At 56.1% G+C, this 23,783-nt stretch overlaps 1 protein-coding gene across 2 annotated transcripts in view; it reads left to right on the forward strand.

The window, feature by feature from the left end:
• FADS2 (fatty acid desaturase 2) overlaps positions 1 to 22,336 on the forward strand; it is a 65,291-nt gene extending 42,955 nt beyond the window's left edge. For both annotated transcript variants that reach the window (XM_060019017.1, XM_060019016.1), the window contains exons 5-12: positions 4,924 to 5,049; positions 13,543 to 13,603; positions 14,014 to 14,090; positions 18,804 to 18,901; positions 19,164 to 19,260; positions 19,567 to 19,646; positions 20,105 to 20,230; positions 20,585 to 22,336. In XM_060019017.1, coding sequence (XP_059875000.1) covers positions 4,924 to 5,049; positions 13,543 to 13,603; positions 14,014 to 14,090; positions 18,804 to 18,901; positions 19,164 to 19,260; positions 19,567 to 19,646; positions 20,105 to 20,230; positions 20,585 to 20,636 — 717 coding nt within the window. In that variant the 3' untranslated portion in view covers positions 20,637 to 22,336. The remainder of the gene's footprint in view (positions 1 to 4,923; positions 5,050 to 13,542; positions 13,604 to 14,013; positions 14,091 to 18,803; positions 18,902 to 19,163; positions 19,261 to 19,566; positions 19,647 to 20,104; positions 20,231 to 20,584) is intronic.
• Positions 22,337 to 23,783: the final 1,447 nt, after the last annotated feature.

A 23,783-nucleotide genomic window follows, 5' to 3' on the forward strand; every position in this document is an offset into this window, starting at 1 on the left:
GGCGTGAACTACCATTGAACTAATAACCAGTTCCTCAGCAGACAGTTTGCCTGGACCTGAGCCTGGAGCTGTCTGAGAACCTGGTTTCTTTCCAGAATTTCAGGGGTGAAGGTTGCACATAGTTGAGTACTTTGTTTCATTTTATATTCTTTTCTGTTGGAGAAAACCCTCCTGGGTACTGAAAGTAACATTTCACTCCGAACCCATGTTATCCCCACACACTTAACAAAGATGGACTGTGTCCTGTTTTCAGACTCTGGGCGGGAGGGCCTTTCCCGCCTGATGTCTCTCGGTCCTTGAAGGGCCCTGGGGCACAGCTCTTGGATCAGACGGAAGATGCCGTCAGGACGGAAGACTGGCCTCCATGTAGAACGTTGACTTGTAAACTCTGGGGTGACAGGGTACTCAGGCTGGGAGGCTACAGGAGGTCAGGGACCTGGGTTCTGCGGATGGCTTCCCAGCCCGCTGCGAGCTGTGTCCTTCGTGCTGTGTCCAGGCCAGTGGTGTGGCTGGGCAGGGGTGCCCCAGAGCGAGGAGCATCACAGCTTTTGTGGAATCGCTCTGGCACCCAGTGGCCACACGGCTGCAGACAAGCCTTGTCGGTCCAGCTGTTCTGTCCCTTTCTGGGACAGAAAGGAGCTGGCTGCAGGGAGGTCCTCAGGTGCCCTGCCAATTTGGATGTCTTAGCTCAAGACAGTGAGGGCACTGAACAGGGTGCTGCAAGCTTCGAGATGTTGGGACCCGCTTCTTACTGTCAGCCTGCGCTGCTGTAGGGTTCCACGGGTGAGCCCTCCACCTCCCAGCTCCCCCTTTCCCTCAGCCCATGTCACTTCCGCTGGACATTTCTTCCCAAGGGTGATCTTGTACAGAGACAGTGCTGAGAGGTCGAATCTCTGTTTGGCACTGCACTGAGGATAAAATGCAAACCACCAGGCCTGGCGCCATCTAGGCTCTACATCTGGAGATGGAAATCTTCGGAACCCACAGCCTTTTCACAACCTTATCTGGGGCCACCAGGGCCAGAACTAGGGTGAGGCAAGTGAGCACACAAGTGTGTCCCAGGGGCACAGAATTTAAGGGGACACCAAAACGAGTCAGGAATTGAGATAAGTAACATTTTAATGCAATATTTAAAGAAAAAAAAAGCAAAATTAATGCAAAACAATCCACAATGAACAAAATACCAACATTTCAAATAAAGCTCAGGACTGTTGAGCCATATTGGAATCTGAAGCTAAAGCACAACTTGTAGCTTACATACATGTTTGCATGTATTCGTGTTTTTCTTTTTTTGATGGTAGATTTTTTTTTTTAAATATAAATTTATTTATTTATTTTTGGCTGCGTTGGGTCTTCGTTGCTCCGCATGGGCTTTCTCTAGCTGTGGCGAGCGGGGGCTGCTCTTCGTTGCCGTGCACGGGCTTCTCACTGCAGTGGCTTCTCTTGTTGCAGAGCACGGGCTCTAGGCGCGCGAGCTTCAGTAGTTGTGGCACGTGGGCTCAGTGGTTGTGGCTCGGGGACTCTAGAGCGCAGGCTCAGTAGTTGTGGCACACGGGCTTAGTTGCTCCGCGGCACGTGGGATCTTCTGGGACCAGGGATCGAACCCGTGTTCCCTGCATTGGCAGAAAGATTCTCAACCACCATGCCACCAGGGAAATCCTGATGGTTGATTTTTTTTTCCCAGAGCATTAAAATAGTTGAAAACTACTTAAAAATTGAAAAGGTGGTATATTAAAAATCCTAATATGAAGTTTAAATTGATTGTTTATACTGAAACCGAATTTATTGTTATTTTACAGTTTAAGTTAATTAAAAATTATTTAAGGGACTTCCCCAGTGGCACAGTGGTTAAGAATCCAACTGCCAGTTCAGGGAACACGGGTTTGAGCCCTGGTCTGGGAAGATCCCACATGCCGCGGAGCAACTAGGCCCGTGAGCCACAACTACTGAGCCCATGTGCCGCAACTATTGAGCCCATGTGCCGCAACTACTGAAGCCCACGCATCTAGAGCCTGTGCTCCACAAGAGAAGCCACCGCAATGAGAAGCCTGCGTACCGCAACAAAGAGTAGCCCCCGCTCGCCACAACTAGAGAAAGCCCGCACACAGCAACGAAGACCCAACGCAGCCAAAAAATAAATTAGTTAATTTTTTAAAAAAGAAAAAAAGTTTTTTTTTAATTATTTAAGAGTCTTTCCTGGTGGTCCAGTGGTTAAGACTCCGCACTCCCAACGCAGGGGGCCCAGCTTCGATCCCTGGTCAGGGAACTAGATCCCACGTGCCGCAACTAAGACCCAGCGCAGCCAAATAAATAAATAAATATTTTTAAAAAATGATTTAAGACTGTCACTTGGTTGAGAGAAATTGTCAAACTTGGCGGTTCTCTCAATTGAAAATGGGATGGGCAAAAGCATAGATTTTTAGAAATATTGTTGATGAGTTTGCCTCAGGGTCTGCTATGGCTCTGCCCAGCACTGCTGGCCCAACTAAGGGGGCCTTCTTTTGGCTTCTGGAACATTCCACGCTCCCCTTCCCCCAAGGCCTTCACCTAGGCTCTTCCCTCTGTCAGAAAAGGGACCCTCACTCTGGCCGGCCTGCTCCTGCCCAGCCTGCTGCCCAAGGGCAGGCCTTCTGAGTGGCCTCCCGAAACTTTTCCAGCTCCGTCAGCCCACCCCAGTGTGGAGTGATACCCTACTCTCCCTCGCTCGACAAGGGCTCGCCTCCCTCCCCACTTCATCCCCAGGGCAGGCAACATCGGCACCATGTTCCGAGAGCACAGCACTGAGTCACTGTTCCAGGGCAGGCAGGGCTTCCCAGTGCCCAGGAAGGATACGTAGGGTTGAGCCTAGTGAAGAAGGATGGAGAAGAATCACAGCAGAGAATAGCACCATCGAAAAATGTTTTGTCGTTACAGCCGATGCCAAGTTCGGGGATGGCCCCACCTTGCCTCCTCTCATCCCCGTGGTGCTCATAGCCTGTCTTTCCTCCAGTTACTCAACAGACATCTCTTGGTTGGTGTATTGTAAACATCGTGCGTACACGCCTTGCCCCTTGATTTCTTTGTGCCAGGGACTCCCTTGAGCTCTTCCCAGGAATTTGGTTCCTTTTGTCTAGAAAGGCCAATGTGTCATCTGATTTCTTAATCCTCTAAGCTCTCATTCGCTGACTTTTTTTTTTGCCCTGTTGGGTTTTGAGGCCCTCCTGCTTACAGGGGCCTGAGGTCACTGCAAAGGCCACAGCTGCTCAGAGCTGTTCCCGCCCTTGTCCGTTAGGGTCCAGAGACTATGTTTGTATCAAAACGTCTTCCAAGTAAAATATTTGTTTTCGCAGTTAGGCCTTTTTATAGATGGCCAGACCCTTGGCCAAAGCATTGATTGATCCGGCAACAGTGAAGTCCTCATGCTGAAGAGTCAGAGGAGTCTTGTTTCCTTCTTTGTGTCACTGGGTGACTTTGCAGAGGGACGTGCCTTCAGAATGTGCCCAGAGCTGGAGCTGGTGAGACAGAAATTTGTGGCCTTGAAAGAAATACTCATGCGATGCTTCTTGTCTGCTAGAATTGTAATTTTATTATTATTATTATTATTGGCTGTGCCGCACAGCTTGTGGGATCTTAGTTCCCCGACCAGGGATTGAACCCAGGCCCTTGGTAGTGAAAGCTCAGAGTCCTAACCGCTGGACTGCCAGGGAAGTCCCTAGACCGTTAGAACCAGGAAGCTCTGTTGGTGATTGCTTATGAAGCTCCGCCAGCCTTCTGGGCGTGGTGTGACTCAGCTGTCACCTCTCAGTGCAGCGGCTTGTCTGGCTCTCTCTTGGCCATCTGAGAGCAGGGATCACTTGTGTTCATTTTTGTTTTTTTTTTTAAAGCTTTCTTGATTTAATTCACATGCTATACAATTTGCGCATTTGCAGTGTACAAACCAGGGAATTCCTGGCAGTCCGGTGGTTAAAACTCTGCACTTCCACTGCAGGGGGCGTGGGTTCCATCTCCGGTCAGGGAACTGAGATCCCACATGCTGCGAGGCAAGGCAGAAATAAAGTGTACAAACCACGTGTGTGCAACCACCATCACAATCAGTTTTGGAACATCTTGATCCCCCCCAAAAGAAACCCCACACCACTTAGCCGTCACCTCCCGACCCCCTCATCCCAGCCCTAGCGCTAGGTAGCCACTCATCTTTCTGTCTGTGGGTTTCCCTGTGCTGGACATTTCGTATCAATGGAATCCTTTGTGTCTGGCTTCTATCACTTAGCATCGTGTTTTCCAGGTTCACCCACGTTGTAGCACGTGTCAGTATGTCACACTTTTTTGTGGCATGGCCAAACGTATTCCATTGTACGGGTCTGCCATATTGTATTTATCCATTCATCCGTTGATGGACCTTTGGGTCGTTTCCGCTTTTTGGTTATTTTAAATAATGCTGCTGGAACGTTTGTGTACAAGTCTTTGTGTGGCTCTGTTTTCATTTCTCTTGGGTACACACGCAGGGGCAGAGTGCTGGGTCATATGGTAGGGACCCCTTCTTACTGTTCCCAAAACAGTAGGGTTCCCCTCTGCGCAACACACGCCAACAGGAGGCCAGCAGAGGATGAGGGAGGTGGAGCCTCACGCCCGGTGTTGGCAGAGAGCTGAGACTCCACCGCACGTGCTGAAGCACGTGCCTCTCTGTCCATCCCCAGCACCGTCTTATGATCAGGGAAATAGGCCTGGAGGGGGGGAGTGACCTGGCTCCATACGGAAGCACTCTGGACTCAGCACCGGCAGGACTGCATTCTGACTCTCAGGGGCCCGAGGCCCTGTGTATAAGGGAGAAGTCAGCCCTGAGTATTGGACCTGCTGGGAACTGGTCCTGAGCTGGGCCTGTCGTGGATCCCCTTCCTGCGCACCGAGGACTGCACTGCTCACCCCCTATTCCTCCCCCGACAGGGTGCTTCTGCCAACTGGTGGAACCATCGCCACTTCCAGCACCACGCCAAGCCCAACATCTTCCACAAGGACCCGGATGTGAACATGCTGCATGTGTTTGTCCTGGGTAAATGGCAGCCCATTGAGGTACGATGAAGGGGACCAAGTGGCCATGGGCAGTGTTGGGCCTGCGCAGGGATCAGGGGAGGAATCCCGTAGGGTGGAGAGTGTCTGATGTTTACACGAAAACCTTTCCTGGACACCCTGAATTATTCAAGCTGAAATGTCTGTGGGATGGCGTCCTGTGTAAATAATGGATACAGATCCTTATCAGAGTGGTCGATGCCTCCCCACCTCCCATGGGCCGGGGAAGAGCATTTCCTGGCTTGTTCCTTCCAGTTTAGCAGGAAGGCACAATTCCAGAGCTCAAGCTTGGTCCCCGAAGACCAGCCCCAGGAAACCTTACTTGGAGGGTCACAGTCCCCGATGCTGGGAGGGACCTCAACGGGGTCTGGTCCCACCTGCTTCACCATAGATGCCAAGCGATGCTTGGCAGGAGGAGGGTGTGTGTTCAGGGTCACATCATTTTTTGGCCAGTCTAGGATGAGGCCCCAGATCTGACAGCTAGGCCATTTCCTTCCACTCCATCACACTGCCTTGTTTTTACATTAGTTTTTTAAAATTATTATTATTATAAATATAGAACATACCTGTTACAAGCATTTAAATAATAACAGAAATCGACCAAACTAAGAAGTGAGTCTCCTATTATCTCTACCATCCCCCCTTTGCCTCTAGTGTCATGCCCCTGAGGGTGACCACTGTGGACAACATACTACAAAATCCTTCCAGATATTTTCTATGTGTGTAGACACACACACATATCTTTTTTTAAACACAAAAATTAAAACTTAAACAATTTTTCTGCAACTTGCTGCCTCACCAAACGTACACTTCCTTGCTGGAGTCAGAAGTGTATGGACCTCCACCTGGGGCTGTCCAAGTGCTCTGTCGTATTTCTATACCATAATGTAACCCACACTATTTTATGACAGGAAAAATTGGTGTTGCTAAGTCTTTGAATAAAGGCCCCCCCGCCAACGCATTTAAAGAATGTAAAGACTGTCCTCATTTAACATTCTGCGAAAAGTAGAGCCTCTATGTGACAGCCTCTAAAAAAATCTGCATATGCTTTACTTTTCAGAAATACATTGGTGATGTAAACTAAAGTTTAGAAGATCCTTGTTGCTTTTACGTACATCTTAAGTGTGACGCGCAGAGTAGGGGCCCGATAAGCGTTTGCCACGAGAGGCATGTTTACCCTCAGTAAGGAGCAGTGTCTTTAGTTGGTCGTATTCCCAGTAGTGTTGGCCTCCAAGGATTGGAACAGGGAGAGAAGAGAGCCTGTCCCCTCAATCCCGGTTGGTACCCCCCTCTCCTGTTTCATATCTATCTGAGCAGAAACGTGGGTTTTCTGTGACGTTGTCAATTCAGAGGAAATTAGCCAAAATTCAGTACTTTGGAAGTGTGGAGGCTCTCTGGCTGGGCAAGGATTTTATTCTCTGCCAAAATACATGCTTACGTTTTCCTTCTAGGAAAGAGTTTGCTCGCTTTGATTTGAGGTGTCTAGATAGCAGGACTGATTAACCTGGGTCCATCTGATAAGAAGACAAAGGCTTCCCTTTCTGGGTGAGGCTTCATGCTGTAGAGCTGTTGACTGGCTTGACAAATGCTCTCTGTGTCCCTGAAAACGAAATCTAGTCTCACCAGTGATGCTGGCAACAAGGCGTCTCTCCTCTCTGTGGGGTGGCCGGCGAAACTTCTTCCAACATTTCTCCCTAGACGCCTCTCGAATGCCGACTTCTGGGGAGGGGGTGCGGTGGGAGGATTTGGGGATCTGGCCATCCAGTTGCCAGTGGCCTTGAAAGACCATGGCCACGGCCACGGTGCTCCATGAAATCCTTTCTCTCACATACTCGGGGGAAAGGCCAGCTGTTTCTGGGTTCCTGGTTGAGCCATACCCTGGTGTCCACAGGACCATGCTGCCTGGAAGGGACCTTTCTTTTATGCTTAGAAAGTTCTTCATATATTTTCAGTGTTTCATGGTTTCACTTTTTTTTTGGCCGTATGGTATGCGGGATCTTAGTCCCCTGACCAGGGATCGAACCCGTGCCCCCTGCAGTGGAAGCGTGGAGTCCTAACCACTGGACCGCCAGGGAAGTCCCTGGTTTCACTTTTATTTATTTATTTATTTATAATGTTTAATTTTTTAAATTTTTTGGCCGCACCACGTGGCATGTGGGATCTTAGTTCCTGGACCTGGGATTGGAGAATTTCTCCTTCTCATATGGTGGACTTAGAGCAGTGAGGAACCTTCTTGCTACAGAAAAAGAATATCCCGCAAAGAGAGGCCATGATTCCTTGAGGCCCTGTTGTTTTCCAAGATCTCCAAAACCCACTTCCTGCCTCCAAAAGAAAAGTTAGAATGAAGCTGGGAGGTTGGCCAGGAGGAGCTGGGGAAGCTGGATCTTGGGCAACTATACGAAGCCAGGGCCCTCAAGGAGGACTGAAGTGTCCCATGCTGGTGGCACCCTCTGGCTCCTGGCAGAAGCAGAGGCAAATCCCCTTTGGAGGGAAGTGTCCAAATACAGGTAAGAAGATTCCCATTGGTTAATACCAAGTAATGAGCTCCCAATCAGAGATCGCCAGCACAGAAGGAGGCTAGCCACTATGAGTGAGAATCAGAAGAAACAACATAGAACAGATTTAGATGCTATAGAACCCCGGATACTCAGGTCCTATATACAATATAGAAAGGTTATGTATGAACTTAAGATAAATAAACAAGTGATTATTAAAGAGAACCAAACAGATTTTTGAATGACCAAATGAAGTATACATATAGATGTATATCTCCAAAAGAATGGGTTAAATAGATTAGACAGAGCTAAAGAGAGAATTAGAGTCCTGGAAAATATATATAAATAATCAAAAAGTAATATGGTTTGCTCTCTGTTGGGTCCCCAGGGCCTGTGCATAGTAGGCCCTCAGCGTATGTTTGTTGAATGAATAAGCTGCTTTGTGTCGGCCTGTGCTGGGAGTTGGAGGCTCGGAGCTGGCCATTGTCCCTCTTCCTAGGATACTCCCAGCCCAGTGAAGGAGCTAAGACGCGCCCTCAGATGGGCATGTTACCCTCTAGGGGGTAGCAGGAGACATCAAGCCAGCAGCTCTGTTGAGGGTGTTAGGAGTTGAGGGAGTGCTGACAGCAGGGATCTGCACCCAGGGAAGGGGGAGAGTTCTACGGGGTCGAGAGGGGTCTGCAGGTGGAGAGGGTCTGGCTGTGGATGAGAAGTGATGGAGCCCCATCAGAGCCTGGTTCCCTGGACCTCTTTTTTTTTTTTCTTTCTTTTTGGCTGCACTGTAGCATGTGGGGTCTTAGTTCCCCGACCAGGGATGGAACCCATGCCCCCTGCAGTGGAAGCGTGGAGTCTTAACCACTAGACTGCCAGGGAGGTCCCCTGGTGTCACTTTTGAATGCTTGACTCTTGCCAAATGGGACTTGGCTAAGACTGCTGGTCAACCTTCATAATTTTCAGGAGTCAGCCAGTTTTCCTGGTTCCCCCTCACCGGGTCACGCCACCCCTTCTGAGTGGGAGGGTATCCCCTCCTGAACCCCAGCACCTGGTCTGGGCTGAGCGTCAGCACGGGACGCTGTCTGGGTGACTTGGGCATCGTGCCGATCCGTGCCAATCCATCCACAATGGCTCCTTAGAGCTCACTGCACGCTTGTCGTGGGCCGACTTCCCTCCCGGAAAGCATTTACGTCTTTACATTCAACCTTTCCATCCAGAAATGAGACATCTTTCTCCATTTATGCTTGAGTCTCCTTTTTATATCTCTTAGAAAGGTTTTCCTTTTTTAAAAAAATTTATTTTTATTTATTTATTTATTGTTGGCTGTGTTGGGTCTTTGTTGCTGCATGCGGGCTTTCTCCAGTTGCGTCGAGCGGGGGCTACTCTTCATTGCCACGCGCAGACTTCTCATTGCGGTGCCTTCTCTTGTTGAGAGCCCAGGCTCTAGGCGCGCGGCTTCAGTAGTTGTGGCACGTGGGCTCAGTAGTTGTGGCACGCGGGCTCAGTAGTTGTGGCGCACGGGGCTTAGTTGCTCCGCGGCATGCGGGATCTTCCGGACCAGGGCTTGAACCTGGGTTCCCTGCATTGGCAGGTGGATTCTTAACCACTGCGCCACCAGGGAAGTCCTCCTTTTCTTTATATGTCTTGTGAATTTTTTTTTTTTTCAATTAAATCCTGGGTAACTTCTATTTTTTGTCATTATGATAGGGGTTTCTCCAGTATTCAGGAAACCTGTTAATGTCTGGCTAGTTATCTTATGTCCAGCTAGTGTCCACTTCTGTCTGCTTATGATTCTAGCTGCTTTTCAGTTGATTGTTTTGAATTTCCCGGGTAGACAGTCACATCCTGAGAATAATGAACATTTAGGCTCTTCCTAATCGCTCTACACGCTTATTCCTGGCCTGGGTTTTCTGGCGTTACTGGAACTTCAGAACAGAATTCGTGGCGATGTCAAGGACGGTCTTGCTTTGCTCATCCTGCCCCTCCACCACCCACTTTTTTTTTTTTTTTTTTTTTCCATATCATGGGGGGGAACGAGGAGGCCCTTAGCCCTGTAGCTCTGTAAACGAGCTCTCAGAAGCTGGGGATGTTTCTGCCTTCCTGCCTGAGATCCTGCTTGTCCCGCCCATCTGGGAGGCTCTCCCTGCCCCACGGCCGGTCTGCAGCTGACCCTCCAGGCTTCCTTCTTGAACAGGCCAAATATTCCCTTGGAGCACCTGTGGCCCTCCTCTCAGGGCCCTCGGGCTGGAGTCTTGCCACCTTGCATGCCTGCCGTGGCCATGTTCCTCATTTCTGTGTGTGAGTCTGGGCAGGGTTTTGCAACTGCTCCCCTCCCCCTTCCCCTGACCGACAAGGAAGGGCCTGGTCATTCCTCAGACTTTTTTTTTTTTTTTTTTTTTTTTGCGATACGCGGGCCTCTCACTGTTGTGGCCTCTCCCGTTGCGGAGCACAGGCTCCGGACGCGCAGGCTCAGCGGCCATGGCTCACGGGCCCAGCCGCTCCGCGGCATGTGGGATCTTCCCGGACCGGGGCACGAACCCGTGTCCCCTGCATCGGCAGGCGGACTCTCAACCACTGCGCCACCAGGGAAGCCCATCCTCAGACATTTTGTTCCAATGCTGAAAAGTCCCCTGCACGTGCCCCTGGCACCCCCTCAGCCCATAATCCAAGCCCGGCCTTGTGGTCCTTCCAGAGGCTGAGCACAGGAGGGTCAGCTGGCCGGGGCCCAGGGTGGTGGGCCTCCGGGAAGACAGGCCGCCGGGGCTGGCCGTACTCCGCCTCCCGCTGCCTCGGGCCTGTGCTCCCTTCAGCCTCAGCTTGAGGACGTGTCAAAGCAGGATCTGCACGCGCCGCCACTCCCTGGGGTCTGGACACGACAAGCCACCCGGATCCTCGCCCGCAGCTCGAGTGGAAGCACCCCTATCCTCCTGCAACTCCCCTGTGATGGCCTCATGACCCGAGCTTTCTCCCTGTGTGTGATAAGGACTGTCCTGGAGGGCAGAGGCCTGTGGTCCCCACTGGGGAGGAAGGTTGACTCTTACTGAGTCCCCGGGCCTAGCACTGTGCCGAGCGCTGCACGTGGGGCGTCCCTTAATCCTTGCTTAACCGGGAGGCAGGAACCCTCATCAAACCCATTTTATAGGTGGAGCAGCTGAGGCCGAGAGAGAAATAACTTGCTCAAGGCTACAGCTAGAAGAGCAGTGCCGCCATCCAAAACCAGGCTGCCTGGCTCCCAGCCAGGGCTTCCGGGTCCTGTGGGGCCCTGCCTGGGGCCACCACCTGCTGGACACTAGAGGCCTGTGCTTGTTGGATCCCTCCAGCTTCCTGATGAATTAAGAAGCCAGGAGCCCCTCCTCCTAGCTTGGTACATTCTGAAACAGCTCTCCCCATCCCTTCCCTGTGCCCATGACATACAACTGAGTGTTGCAAAGAACTGAGCGTGTGAAAGTCAAGAAACCAGAAGGTTGGCCCCGGGCCGGGCCTGGCATCACCAAACCACAGCTGTGCCTGGCTGGTTTTCGGAGGAAAGCTAGTGCCCTGGATCAGCCTTCCCCTGACAGGCGACCTTGCAGTTCCCCTAACTGAGGTCATCAAGACGGGAACAGGCGTCCCATGACATTTCGCACGTTACCACACACGGGCGCACGTGTAACCGTGACTGGCCTTCCCCCACGGTCCTGAAGTGCTTTCACGGCCCCATCACCAACGGGCCCTCGACAGCCCTAAGAAGTACTAAGAAGTACCCATCATACCTCCACTTGACAAATAAGGAGCCCACAGCTCATGGGATGGGAGGGCGCGGGGACAGCAAAGCAATTTGCTCAAATAACAGATTGTTTCCAAATCTTGAGCCCCCGCCTCTCTAAGGCTGGGAGCCCTCAGGGGTGGACAGGGGAGGCCTGCCGCTGCCTGGGGGCAGGGACTCGGCAGCTCCCACACGACAGTCTGGGGCATTGAGGGGACACGCATGGGAGCCTGCAGTGCTAAGTGGCCAGGGGCAGCTGGGGAGCATCAGCCCCGTGTAATCTCCTGTCACCCCCTACAGGGCACCATGGATCAGTGCAAATAGGGTGCTTACTGTGCAAATGCAGCTTCAAACCAACTCCCCAGCTGCGCCCACCCCGAGACCTTCCGTGGGGTCCCTCTGCCAGCCAGCCTGCGCTGCCTTCAGTGCTCACTCCCCGAGTAGCGTTGGACCAGCCTGAGGGTCTTCTGGGCCTGGGGCTGTCCACTGGGTTGACCTGTGGGGCAGAGATGTAGGAGGCCTCCTGTCCAGGGCTGGAGAAGCCTGCAGACAAAGTCTGGGCCCGGTTCCTGGCTTCTGGGAGGAGGTTAGAGCAAGACCTGGGGGCCTGTTCTATGGGCCCCATGCTCCCCAGAACTCAGACCACCAGACCGGCCACTCAGGGGGCGCCTCTAATCCCTCCCTCCTCTGGAAAGTTGTCCAGAACTGTGTCTGGTGTCCCCCGGCTGGGACCTCTCCAAGGCCAGCCGCAATCTCACTGACAGCCTTCGTGCAAAGGACGTGCATTCTGGGGATGGGTGAGACCCCTGCCAAGGCACAGGGGGCCACACGGAGCAAAGGGATTGATTCTGGTGGTGCTTCAGCTGGGTGGGCCACGGCCATGGCCTCTGTGCCAAGATGCACGTCCTGGGGACAGGCTTGGCTTTGCTCCCCCCGGGGCCCGTCTGTCCGTGGGCTCTCCCTGTGATTTTGGCAATCCCTCCCCTCTTGTGTTCTCACCTCAAGAACAGGAGCACAGGCCTAGAGGATGTCCAGGGTTTCGCCGTCCATATCGTGCTTTGATCTCCCAGCTGAAGGAAGCAGCAGTGGACATGATTGGATGAGAGCGCGCCAGCCTCCGGAGCCGGGGGTGGGGTTGGGGGAGGGGGGCTGAGGAGCTGTGGCCCAGGGGTCAGCCCCTGGCATTTGCGCCCTTGTTCTCATTGGCTCCTCTTGGCAACCAGTGATTTGGATGCCAAACAGGGCTCAGGCGGGCTCCGCGACCTGTGCGGTGTCTCAGCGCAGGTGAGAGGCAGAGTCGAAGCCCAGGCTCCCCACACAGACCCCCAGCATCGCAGGTGCCCGTCTTCGAGCAGCATCTTTTGGTCTCAGTCCCCTAAGGGCCAGGTGGGCTGGTCCCTGTGGGGGTGGACCTTGAATTAAGGAGCTGCAGGGGCCCTGTGGGGCCGTGGGTCCCCTCACCCGGGTTCATGGTCAGTGTGGCCTGAGCCACTTGGTACAGTGAGGATGCCCACGCCCCAGCCAGCCCTCCCAGCCCATCTCACTTGAATGTCTGGGTGTCAGGGTGCCCTGGGTAGGACCAGGTGACCAGGTGTGGCCTGAAGAGTCCACGTGGTCCACGTGGTGACCTCTTCTGGCCCGCCGGCATCCTCAAGTGAAAAGTCTCGGCCTGGGAATTGCAGGAGGCTCCGAGAAGGTAGATGCGCCTGGCCTGGTGACTGTTAACAATTCCCCAGGCCCTTACCTGAGTTCTCCTGCCCATTGCGGGCTCCAGGGAGCTTCTCAGGCGGACCCAGGAGCTTTTCTGTCTCCCAAAGGGGTGGAAACTGGCCAAGGAGCTCCCTCTGGGTGTCTGTGCCCGCCACATGCACTGTTGAGTTGTGCATTCACTCAGCATTTATTTAGTGCCTGTCGCATGGGCTCTGCGTCCACTTTCTTGGGTTCAGATCCCAGCCGGCCCTGCGGCCTCGGGCAGTGATTTGACCCAGAGCTTCAGCTTTGGAAGCATCGCTTGTAGAGGAGCACATGAGCCGAGGCCAGCATGGGGTGCAGCTTGGCATCGGCACGCCCAGCGAGGGCTGAGGAAGTGTTGGCCGGAGTGGCCGGGAGCCCACAGGGGCCCAGCCTTGGGAGCCCAGGGTGCAGAGGACAGAAGCCCCCTGGGCAGGAGGAAGGAACGGTGCTGCAGAGCAGGTGGAGGAGAGCACGGGAGGCTGGAGCCTGAGGGGTGCTGGGGGCTCACGGTCTCTGCTCTCTCCTCAGTACGGCAAGAAGAAGCTGAAATACCTGCCTTACAACCACCAGCACGAGTACTTCTTCCTGAGTGAGTGCTGGGACACCCTGCCACCACACCCGGACCCCCTTCTCACACCAGTGTGGCCCTCTGTCTCCCCTCCCACCTGACAACCTTCCAGACCCAGAAAGTGACACCAGACCTGTGAGATGAGAAGGGGCCACAGCAGCCATCCCAGGCAAACCCCACGTGGCCCATGATGCAGAAGGGACGTGGGCCCAGACACCTGCCCAGGGTCCCACACTCATGATCGCTGGGCGGGGTGCCGGCAGGTGCTGTCTGCTCCCAGCCCCCTCCTGGGTACCGGGGCCCCGGCCGCCTCTGCCCGGGAGCTGCAGAGCTGACACCACATTCCGGCTTCTGCTCCCAGCTCCCTCCCGTCTTCCAGGCCCACCCGGGTGAGACAGGCCCTCTAAGCGCCTCTCCTCTCTCTCCTGCAGTTGGGCCACCGCTGCTCATCCCCCTATACTTCCAGTACCAGATCATCATGTCCATGATCGTTCACAGAGACTGGGTGGTGAGTCCAGGGGGCCCGGGAGTGTGGGGAGGAGGGCGACGGAGGCGAGTGGACCCTGGGGGCCTGCAGGGCCCCTGGCATCTCCTCCTGGGGTGGCTGCCTTGTCGCCCTCAGGAAGGGACTAGCTCTGAGGCTGCCAGGAGCCAGGGAGGCCATAGCACCCCAACCGTAAAGATCCCCCCACACAGGGCACCCACTGGGAGAGCCACGGCCTTGGCAGAGCTCCTCAGAAAGTTCCTGAAGGCAACGTATGAGCCCGCCCATCCAAGGCTCTGCTCCAGCCATCGCCCTCCTGTGTCCCCGTGCGGCCCCTAAGACCCGGTGGGCCGGGCCACACTGCACTCTGGTTGGTAAATGGAGAGCCGCCGGGCACTTAGTTTGCTGCAGCTGCATGAGAGAGCCACAAACCGAGTGGCGTTTCTGTTAAACGACAGCATCGCATGTCTCGCAGCTCTGGAGGCTAGAGCCCGAGATCAAGGTGTCTGCAGGGTTGGTCCTTCTGAGGGCTCTGAGGAAGGATCTAGTCCAGGCCTCTCTCCCCGACTTGTGAATGACCATCATCTCGTCCCTGTGTCCCTCATCTTTCCTCTGTGTGCGTCTGTATCTGTGTCAGGTCTCCCCCTTTGTATAAGGACACTAATCCTAGTGGATTAGGGCCCGCCCTAATGACCTCATTTCCACTAATTACATCTGCAAGGACCCTATGTCCCAATAAGGTCCCGCTGTGAGGTCCTGGGGATTAAGACCTCAACATACTCATTTTAGGGGCCGTGATCCAGCCCGTAACTCCAGAGAGAGAAAGGGACCCTGGAGAGGGCCGCGTGGCGTGGTGCACAGAGGTCTTTGGCTTGATGTAGATGTGCAGGCGTGGTTCTGTGGAAGAGGACGATGTGCCCGTGGTGGGATGCCCTGGGTGGAGCAGTGACCCTAGGCAGAGACTGCTTTGGGCAGAACAGGATTCCCTGGGGCGGGGACAGGGCCCCTGCCCTCGGGACCAAGCGGAGAGTCACTGAGTCAGTATTGCTGGTCTTTTTTAAAAAACCTAGTTTCATAAATGAAGATATTGAAACTCTAAGAGTTTGGGACTTGCCCAAGGTGACACCGAGGGGTGGGTCGGGCACTAGAACCCAGACCTCCCGATGCCACGGCCTGGATCCTGTCCCCACACCCCAACCACCACTGTCCATGTTTGTACAGCAATGGAAGCGCTTCAAAGTACTTTGTCTTACGTTCTCTCCTTGGCGTTATTGGCAAAGGTGCCTGCTGATTCTGCTAAGAGGGCCAGGCCTGGGACTCGGGAGCAGGTGGGGCTGTTTGGGGAGGAGGTGGGAGTCTGAGGTCTCTGCCAGCCCCGTGCTGGTAAAACCTGTACTACACTCTTCTAAGACACGCTCTTTTATCCGTACCCACTGTGTTCCGGGAACGGTTAAGCACTGCCCCCTACGTCGTGTCATCTAACCCTGTTTTGCCAGCAAGGCAGGCACAGGCCAGAGGGAAGGAGTTTCTGGATCAGTTAAGTGGTGGAAATTGGAATCCAGGTCTCCTGCACCTGAGCTCACCTGGGCCCTGGAAGGGGTCACAGCAGAAAGGGACCGCGATGCTGCTGCTGCCGGGGGTACTTGAATCTGCTTTCATGGCAAATGACTCCTGACGTGAATATTTAATCCTTTTTTTATTTTTTAAACTGTGTTTGTTCCCTCAGGAACAAAGCATTACATAGGGACAGCGGGAAAGGGAATCAGACTTTGTACCTGAACCGGCTCAGGTGGCCCAGCCAGGGACATTTGATCGGGCCCCTCAGGGCAGAGCTCTCCCGCTGGGGAGTAGGGTTCAAGCTTGGGTTTCTAGTACAAAACTGTAGCTGACTGCAGCCAGGCATGGCGCCAGACCCAGCACTCCCCTCAGGGGCCCACATGGGCAGAGGCATGCCCTGCGCTGTGGTTTTCTGATTCATGGTAACAGTGAGCTTGGGTGCCACGTGTGGCTGTGACCTGGGGCAGTGGTCCTCAACAGGCACAATTCTACTGAGCCACTTGGCAACATCTGGGAGACTTTTTTTTTTTTTTTTTTGGCCGTGGCATGTGGGATCTTAGCTCCCTGACCAGGGATCGAACCCGTGCCCCCTGTAGTGGAAGCTCGGAGTCTTAACCACTGGACCACCAGGGAAGTCCTGGGAGACATTTCTGATTGTCACAACTCAGGGGGGGTGGAGAGCTGTTGGCCTCTAGTGGGCATCCTACCGTGCCCACGACAGCCCCCCAGAGATGAGAATTATCCAGCCCCGAATGCCAGCCAGCGTTGCCAGTGGTTACATCCTGGGGATGTTTCCCAGGCCTCAACTTCCTGGAGGTCCGATGTATCCGATACCACTTACTGCTCCTTCTTAAAATTCTCCGTGTCAGCTTCCAAGTGCCGCCTCTGCTGGTTCTCCTCCACCTCTGTTTCCCTCATCTCCTTCATCCCCTACCTGTGAAACCAGTGGTCCCACAGTCACGTATCGCTCCGCACAACAATACCTAAGCACGTACCTCCGTTAATATATACGTACATCCTACTGCACTGCTTACACACAACAAGGAATTAAAATGAATGTTCAGACCGCCTCGGTCCTGAGGTCTTGCCCTCCGCCCACCGCTGGCCCTTCGACTCCCCTCCGCAGCCGCTCCCCCCAACCCCTTCCTACCCCAGCTGATGGTACCCACGCCAGGGACCAGCCCAGATTCCTCATGACCAAGTAGTCCCCAGGTGGAGCTGTCCCTGCCTCTTAAATATTTCTGGAATCTGTTATCTCCTCCTCAGTGCCGTGGGTCCTGGTTTGGGCCTCTGTCATTTCATTCCTGAGCTACTGGAATAACCGAATCTCCCCACCTCCAGTTGGCGGGGATCCAGTTTAAGGTCCAGAAGGGACCATGTTCTTGTTTAAAGCTCTCAGTGGGTCTTCATTGCCGGCAAGGTAGAGGCCAGTCCCCCCAGGCGGACGTGACCTGGCCTTGGTGTCCCGCCTCCACCTCGAGCGCTTGGGCTGGGGTATATGGAGCATATAATCTGTATGCAAACACAGCCCTTGCCCGGTCTTTTCTCTGGGCTTTTCTTCGTATTGTCATCATTCTGCAAACATCCATCCTACTGTTCTTTGCTTAGCTGACGTCCCGCGTTTCCCAGCCCAGCACAGGCACCACCTCCTGATGGAGGCCTTTCCTAAATCAGGATCGGGTCGGGACGTCATACCACACTCCCATCACCCCTGTAACTGTGTGTCCCCTTGCATATGATATTGAAGGGATCTCTGTATAAGTCTGTCCTTCCAGACGAGGGGCTCTGAAGGACTTCCTTTTGCCCCCAGCACCTAACTCGGTCCCTGACACAGAGAAGGCATTTACTGAGTGTTTGTGGAGCTTAACTGAACAGAGCTCGTTTGAAGGGTGAGTTTGCTGAGCAGATAAGGGGAGGAGCTTCCAGGTGGATGCAGCGAGACGCAGACGCTGCAGCGCAGCCTGGCTGTGGGAGATGGGCTGCGGATGAGGCCAGGTGGGTGGGCAGGCATGCGAGGGCCGTGCAGCTACTAAGGGGCTGGATTTTACCCTTTATCCCCCGGCGGGGAAGGAGGCCCGTGATGGCTTTGAGGATCGCAGTGGCGTGGTCCAGCTTGCATGTTAGGAAAGTCTCTATGGTAGCAAAGTGGTGCAGAGACCAGATTGGAGTCTTTAGAGCTCAGACTTGTGGACTGTTCTTATTGTTGCAACACCTTCAAGCCATGTAGAATCTCAGGGGGTGTGGGGGTGTTCTCTTCCCATCCTGCAGATGGAGGAACTGAGGCACAGCTCAGAAAATTACTTGCAGCTACACAGAGTAGGGTGGAGCTAGAATTAACAGCCAGCAGCCTGACCCGGAGCCTCTGCTCTCATCACTACCCTGCCGAGTGTCTGGGAGAAGGGATGAGGGAGCGGAAACAGTCAGTGCAAAGGCCCTGAGGTGGGAACAGGCTGGGTCAGGGTGGCTGAGAAGACAGTGGTCCCCAATCCCTGTGGGCTGATCTGGGTGGGATGGGAGGGCTTAGGGAAAGATAGAGTCTGCTTGGAGCTAAGATGGTCGCTCTGGTTGCCATGGTTACGGAGCCATTGGGGCAGCTGGGGGAGGTGCTTGCCCAGGAAGGGAGGAGAGCCGAGAGGAAGAGGGGCCAGGAGGAGAATCAGGTGTGGGAAGAGGGCCAGCAGTGTCAGAGGTTGCTGGGAGGGCCCAGAGGCGGGTGATGGATGGTGTCTCTGGCCTTTGGTGTGCTGGAGTGAATGTCCGGGAAGGAGACCCAGGTGCTGATGAGCAGTTTGTGAACCTGCAGGTGTCAGGGGTGCGTGCAGATGGTAATGCACCTTCAGAATCCTCGGGACCATGAAAGAGCTGCTGACCCCCGGCCCCTCCCCATGGCTGGCATCTGCTGGTCCCCATCCCTGTTTACTTCCCTAAATGCAGAGCTTGCAGCTCCCTTCCTGTTGCTAAAACACTCAGCATTTCCCTAGACATATAAAGACAGTCGTGCACACCCTGCACTGGCAGGCGTCGCGTCCTCAGTGGGCCTGGTGCCCAGTTTCACGGAGGCCTGTTGAGCTTCCTTGGCCCAGCAGTGAGAGGGAGGTGCTGTGTACACACACCTGTGGTCGGGAAGCCGTGCCGGGGGGCGGGCGGGACACTCCCACATCTACCTGTTTCTCTCCACAGGACCTGGCCTGGGCCATCAGCTACTATGCCCGTTTCTTCATCACCTACATCCCTTTTTATGGTGTCCTGGGGGCCATCATTTTCCTCAACTTCATCAGGTGCCTGTGCTTTGCTGGTTAATAATCCCTGGGCCCCTCGAGCACTGGCACTGATGGGGGCTTTGATGCGAGGCCCCCAAGAGGAAAGGCTCAGAGGTCCCCACTTCCTGCCCCGGCCCCTCATCAGGGGCTGCACTCGCTTCACCCCCCACGCGCCCTGGGCTGTGCGGGGTCGGGAGGGAGGCTCTGTTCCCACCGATTCCCCGGGCCCCGTGGAGACCGAGCACGCCGGGCTCCAGTGCTGAGCCGAGCTCGCTTCCAGGTTCCTGGAGAGCCACTGGTTTGTGTGGGTCACGCAGATGAACCACATCGTCATGGAGATTGACCAGGAGCCCTACCGTGACTGGTTCAGCAGCCAGGTGAGGGTGGCCAGAGCTGGGCCACCGGGGCCCTGCGGAGCCTGGACCCGAGGTCCATGTCCTTGGTTCCCGGGAACGTGGCTGCCCAGTGGGCCCGGCGCCGTCCTGCGCTTCCTGGGGCTGCCTGTGTCCTTCCGCTGGGAGGAACAGGGCTGGGCAAGAGAGAGTGGCGGGGAGCTTTTGGAGGGACCAGTGGGGAATCTGGGCAGGGCGGTGAGACCCCTGGGTAAGGCTGGGCCTCGTGGGAAGGAGACGGGGCCCTCTGTGCTTTGGCTCTTGGCCACTCATCCCCCTTCTCCCTGATAGCTGGTAGCCACCTGCAACGTGGAGCAGTCCTTCTTCAATGACTGGTTCAGCGGCCACCTCAACTTCCAGATCGAGCACCAGTGAGCGCAGGCGCGGGCGGGGAGGTGGGGGTGGGTGGAGGGTGGAGGCCGTACAGTGGAGGGAAGTAGCCACCAGCCTCCCCGGCAGAGGGCAGCAGTTGGGGACTACCTCTCTCTTCCCCAGTGAGGTCCCCCCACCGACCCTAGAGCGTATCTCCACCCCAGCGCCCCCCGAAGCCTGGAGAGGGGTTCTCCTGCCCTGGGCCACATGGTATAGTGGCGCCCACCCCTGCACGTGTGGCTTGGCATCTTCCTTGGTCCCGTGAGCCTAGCAGGGCAGGTGATTGGTCCCTTTATTGCCAGGGAACCCGAGGCCCAGCCCTCCCCCTCCACATGCCAGCCGCCCCTGTGGGCACATAGGGAGAGATGGACGGGGTCCCCTGGGCCCGGCCAGCCTCCAAGTGGGCTGTGAGAGGAGGTGGGTGCTTCCTCACGCCCGGCCCCCGCACCCTCCCCAGCCTCTTCCCCACCATGCCCCGGCACAACCTGCACAAGGTCGCCCCGCTGGTGAGGTCCCTGTGCGCCAAGCATGGCATTGAGTACCAGCAGAAGCCGCTGCTGCAGGCCCTGCAGGACATCATCAGGTAAGGGCTGGCGGGCACGGGCGCTGGCGCCCCTGGAGGTCCGTGGGGCACAGGGGGGAGACTGAGAGGCACGTAGCTGGGACCACCCATAGTGAAGACGGGTGACGAGAGGAGCCGAGGCCCTGCTGGCACTGGTGCCCCCCGCCGGCCCCTCTGTCGCTAGGAATTGCCTGGCCTCTGTGTGGGTTGGATGAGGACCTTCCCTTGGTCCTTCCACGGGGTCTCCCGGGGAGCCCTGAGCTAGCAGGCCCGCAGGCCCCTGGCTGAGAGCTGAGAGGAGGCACCCATGCTCCCAGCCCGCCGCTTCCTGAGGCTCCCTGGTCCCTGACTGTCCCTATCCCTCTCTCTTCCCAGGTCCCTGAGGCAGTCTGGGCAGCTGTGGCTGGACGCCTACCTCCACAAATGAAGCTGCAGCCCTCCGGGTGCCCATGGGGAAGGGGGACCAGGTGGGGATGGTGGCCAAAGGGAAGGGTGGGACTTGGTTCAGGGGGGTGTCATGAGGCTGTGGTACCTGCTGGCTCACAGACTCTGGGTTCGGTCTTTCCTGTTTTGCTCTCTGGTTTCGCTGCCTTTGCGCCTCCCCCCAGCACCCTCCCTCCTGGGGCCTGCCCGGTCAGCCCGGCTCTCCCCACCTAGGAGCAGAGCCAGGTGGCTGCAGCCTGGCCACTACCCTCTGCCCCTAAGCATCTGCAGACCAGAGGTGCACAGGTGCAGCCTGTGGCCCCCACCCCCTTGCACCTGGCCTCCAGGCCTCACACCGCCTTCCGTTCTCCCTCCGATGCTCTTGAGGTCTGCAGGGCTGGGTCCTAGCCAGCAGGACGGCTCCCTGAGCCTGCAAGCCTGGCTCCACCCTCTCTGATGGCCGCCCACCGTCTGCCCCTACGTGGGGTGGCGTGCTTTGTGCCTGGGTCTCCTTCCCACCGCCAGGATCGGTACTTGGGGCGTCCCTGCAGGCCCCACTTTCTCTTCAGAGGTCTTCAGCCCCTGGGCCCTGACGCCAGGCTCCCAGTACCTGTAGCGCAGCCAGCTCAGGCCTCGGGGCCCAGGGAGATGTCCTCCTGGCCCCACTGGAGCCCCCTGACCCGGGCTCGAGCAGTTCCACCCTGCTGCCTCCCAGCTCCAGAGCCTGGGACTTTGGGTCCAAGGGGCAGTGCCACAGATGGGCTTAGCAGAAGCAATGGCCAGGTCAGGGGTCAGCCAGCCTGTAGGCTCAGCCCTGTCCCCCCATCCCTGTTCAGATGTTTATCCTGGTTGAGAGGCCTAAAATTCCGGAGCAATCAGACCCTTCCCCAGAGTGCTCCGTTACCTACCGGGCAGTGCCAGCCAGTCCCTGGCTGCTTGGCCCGTGCAGACTTGGGTCCCACAGGCTGCAAGCGGGCACTGGAGCCCGGGGGCTCATCCCAGTCCCTCCCCAGGTTGGGGCTGCCCGCGTGGACACTCTCTTTCACCATCTTCTATGCTGTCGTGTCTTTTCCTGGTTTTTTAACCTTTTGCTACAGGATGCATTCTGACGGGGGTGGCAACGGGACTGGGCCATGTGACAATCTGCCTGTTACCAGCCGCCCCTCGCAGCCTCCCCAGGCCCCACAGTGGGTTGAGCTGGGCTCACTCACTGAGGCCACGGTGGCCCTGAGTGTCGGGAGGCAGAGAAGGAAGGAGTCCCGGAGGAGGTGACCCTGAGGAGCCGGGGGTTTGGGGGGGACCTAGTGGGACAAGGAGGGGTTGGGGCTGGAGGCCAGACAGCTGAGGGGACAGGAAAGTGAGAGGGGAGGGTGGGGAGCTTGGTGCCCCTGGGAGCATCCAGAGCTGCTGCATTTGGAAATTAACCCACTAACCATTATGTAGCTCCAGGGGAGGGCGGGACAGGAGCCAGCCGCTGGCCAGCCAAGAGGGACCCGCCCTGGCTGGTGATGGACCTTCAGGTTGCCATGGCAACGAGGGTCCGCCTGAGGCCCTCCCACTGAGAACACACTGGCCAGAAGAGCCGCTGTCCCTCCCCTGGGGCAGAATGGATCCATAGGGAACTGATCTTAATTTTTATCATGTTGCTTCCCCACCCCTACATTTTTGGAAATAAATGAAGTGATTTTATTCTCACTTCCGTGATCAGCGCTGGCTGCGTCCTGCATGCTGATGCCGGGCGGGATGTCGGTGGAGGGTGGAGGAGGGGGCCCATGTTGCACTGGGAGCCCTTTCCCTCTGTCCACCCCTCCCCAGCCCCCTCCCCCCGCCACGCCTTTTCTCGGGAGAGGACTTCCTCTCCCCTGCCCCGCAGTGTACTCCAGGCCAGGAATTTTGGACAAATGGCCCAAATAAATGAGCCCTCCTTCCTCTTCCTGGGGGCTGGGGACTCTCCACATCTCCCACAAAACCACCACCACCGGAGTGAGGCTTTCCGGAAGGTCTCCGGGGGGCAGCAGGGGGCTGGCACAGGCCACCTCCTGACATCCTCATTCCCATCCCCCTCCTCCTTTAGGGACCAGTTGTCTGCCCACAGGCCCACATCAGCTGGCTTCTGCTGGATTCCTCTCTACCCGTTTCTGGTCACTGTACCGAGCGCTGGGGGCAGAGAGTCTCAAGGGGCTGAGGAAAGCCCTGGGGATCAGATGTCTTATGGCCGCTGTGCCCATGCAGTGGCTCATTCAGTCCCCAAGCCCGGAAAGAGTCCACAGGAATGCGCCAGGAGCACTCGTACAGTTTTTACCTCCCAGTGGCTCCCACACTGCTCTTTGATGACCCTGCTCTGGGCTGGCTCAGCTGGCAGGTCAAGCCGGCTGTGCCAGGGAAGAACCAAGAGGTTCACGGGGGCCAGAATCCCAGGGGCTCCCCACCTGGCCTTGCGCCTCCTCCCAGCAGGGCTGGGGAGGCTCCACAGCAGACACTTGCCCTCCCTCTTGCTTAGCCTATGACCTCAGTATAGCCGGCAGGGACAGCCAGCTGATCCAGGTCGGGTGTGTGTGTGATTCCCCAGTGGGCACAGACTGTGGAGTAGGACCTAGGATTCCAGAAGCCTCGAGCCAAGAGGCAAAGACCCAGCCCTGGCTCACTGAGTGGCCTTGGGTGAGTCCTTTGCCCGCCCCAGCCTTCAAGGCTGAAGTCTCCCCATTTGTACAGAGAAGGCAGTGGGCTACAGAGCTCCAAGGATGCTGTCATCTCCCAACACTGAGCCCTTGGCCTCGCCCTGCCTGGACACCCACTAGAAGCCTTCAAATCTGGGAGACACTGGGGAACAGACCTTTCATCCTTCTTACCTGTGCCTGTGTTCTGCCTCCTACCTGGGCTGGGCCTCGCACCCTGGCTCGCAGGATGGTAGAGTACACACACACCTCTGTACCCCCGCCAGCTGTGAGTCCAGCATCCCTCACCGGTGACAACCAGGATCCCAGGAGGGGGAGGAGAGTGGTGGCTCTGAGGGCATCAGGTCGATGGGCACCAGGTCGATGGGCACTTGGCCCAGGTTGATGGGCACCTGGATCTTCTGTGACTTCTCCCCCCCTCCAACTCCCCACCTTGCCCTGATGTATTACCTTTGGGGCAAGAAGCTGGGGACACC

The sequence above is a fragment of the Delphinus delphis genome, chromosome 8, assembly GCF_949987515.2.
Source record: "Delphinus delphis chromosome 8, mDelDel1.2, whole genome shotgun sequence".
In the NCBI taxonomy this organism is placed as follows: domain Eukaryota; kingdom Metazoa; phylum Chordata; class Mammalia; order Artiodactyla; family Delphinidae; genus Delphinus; species Delphinus delphis.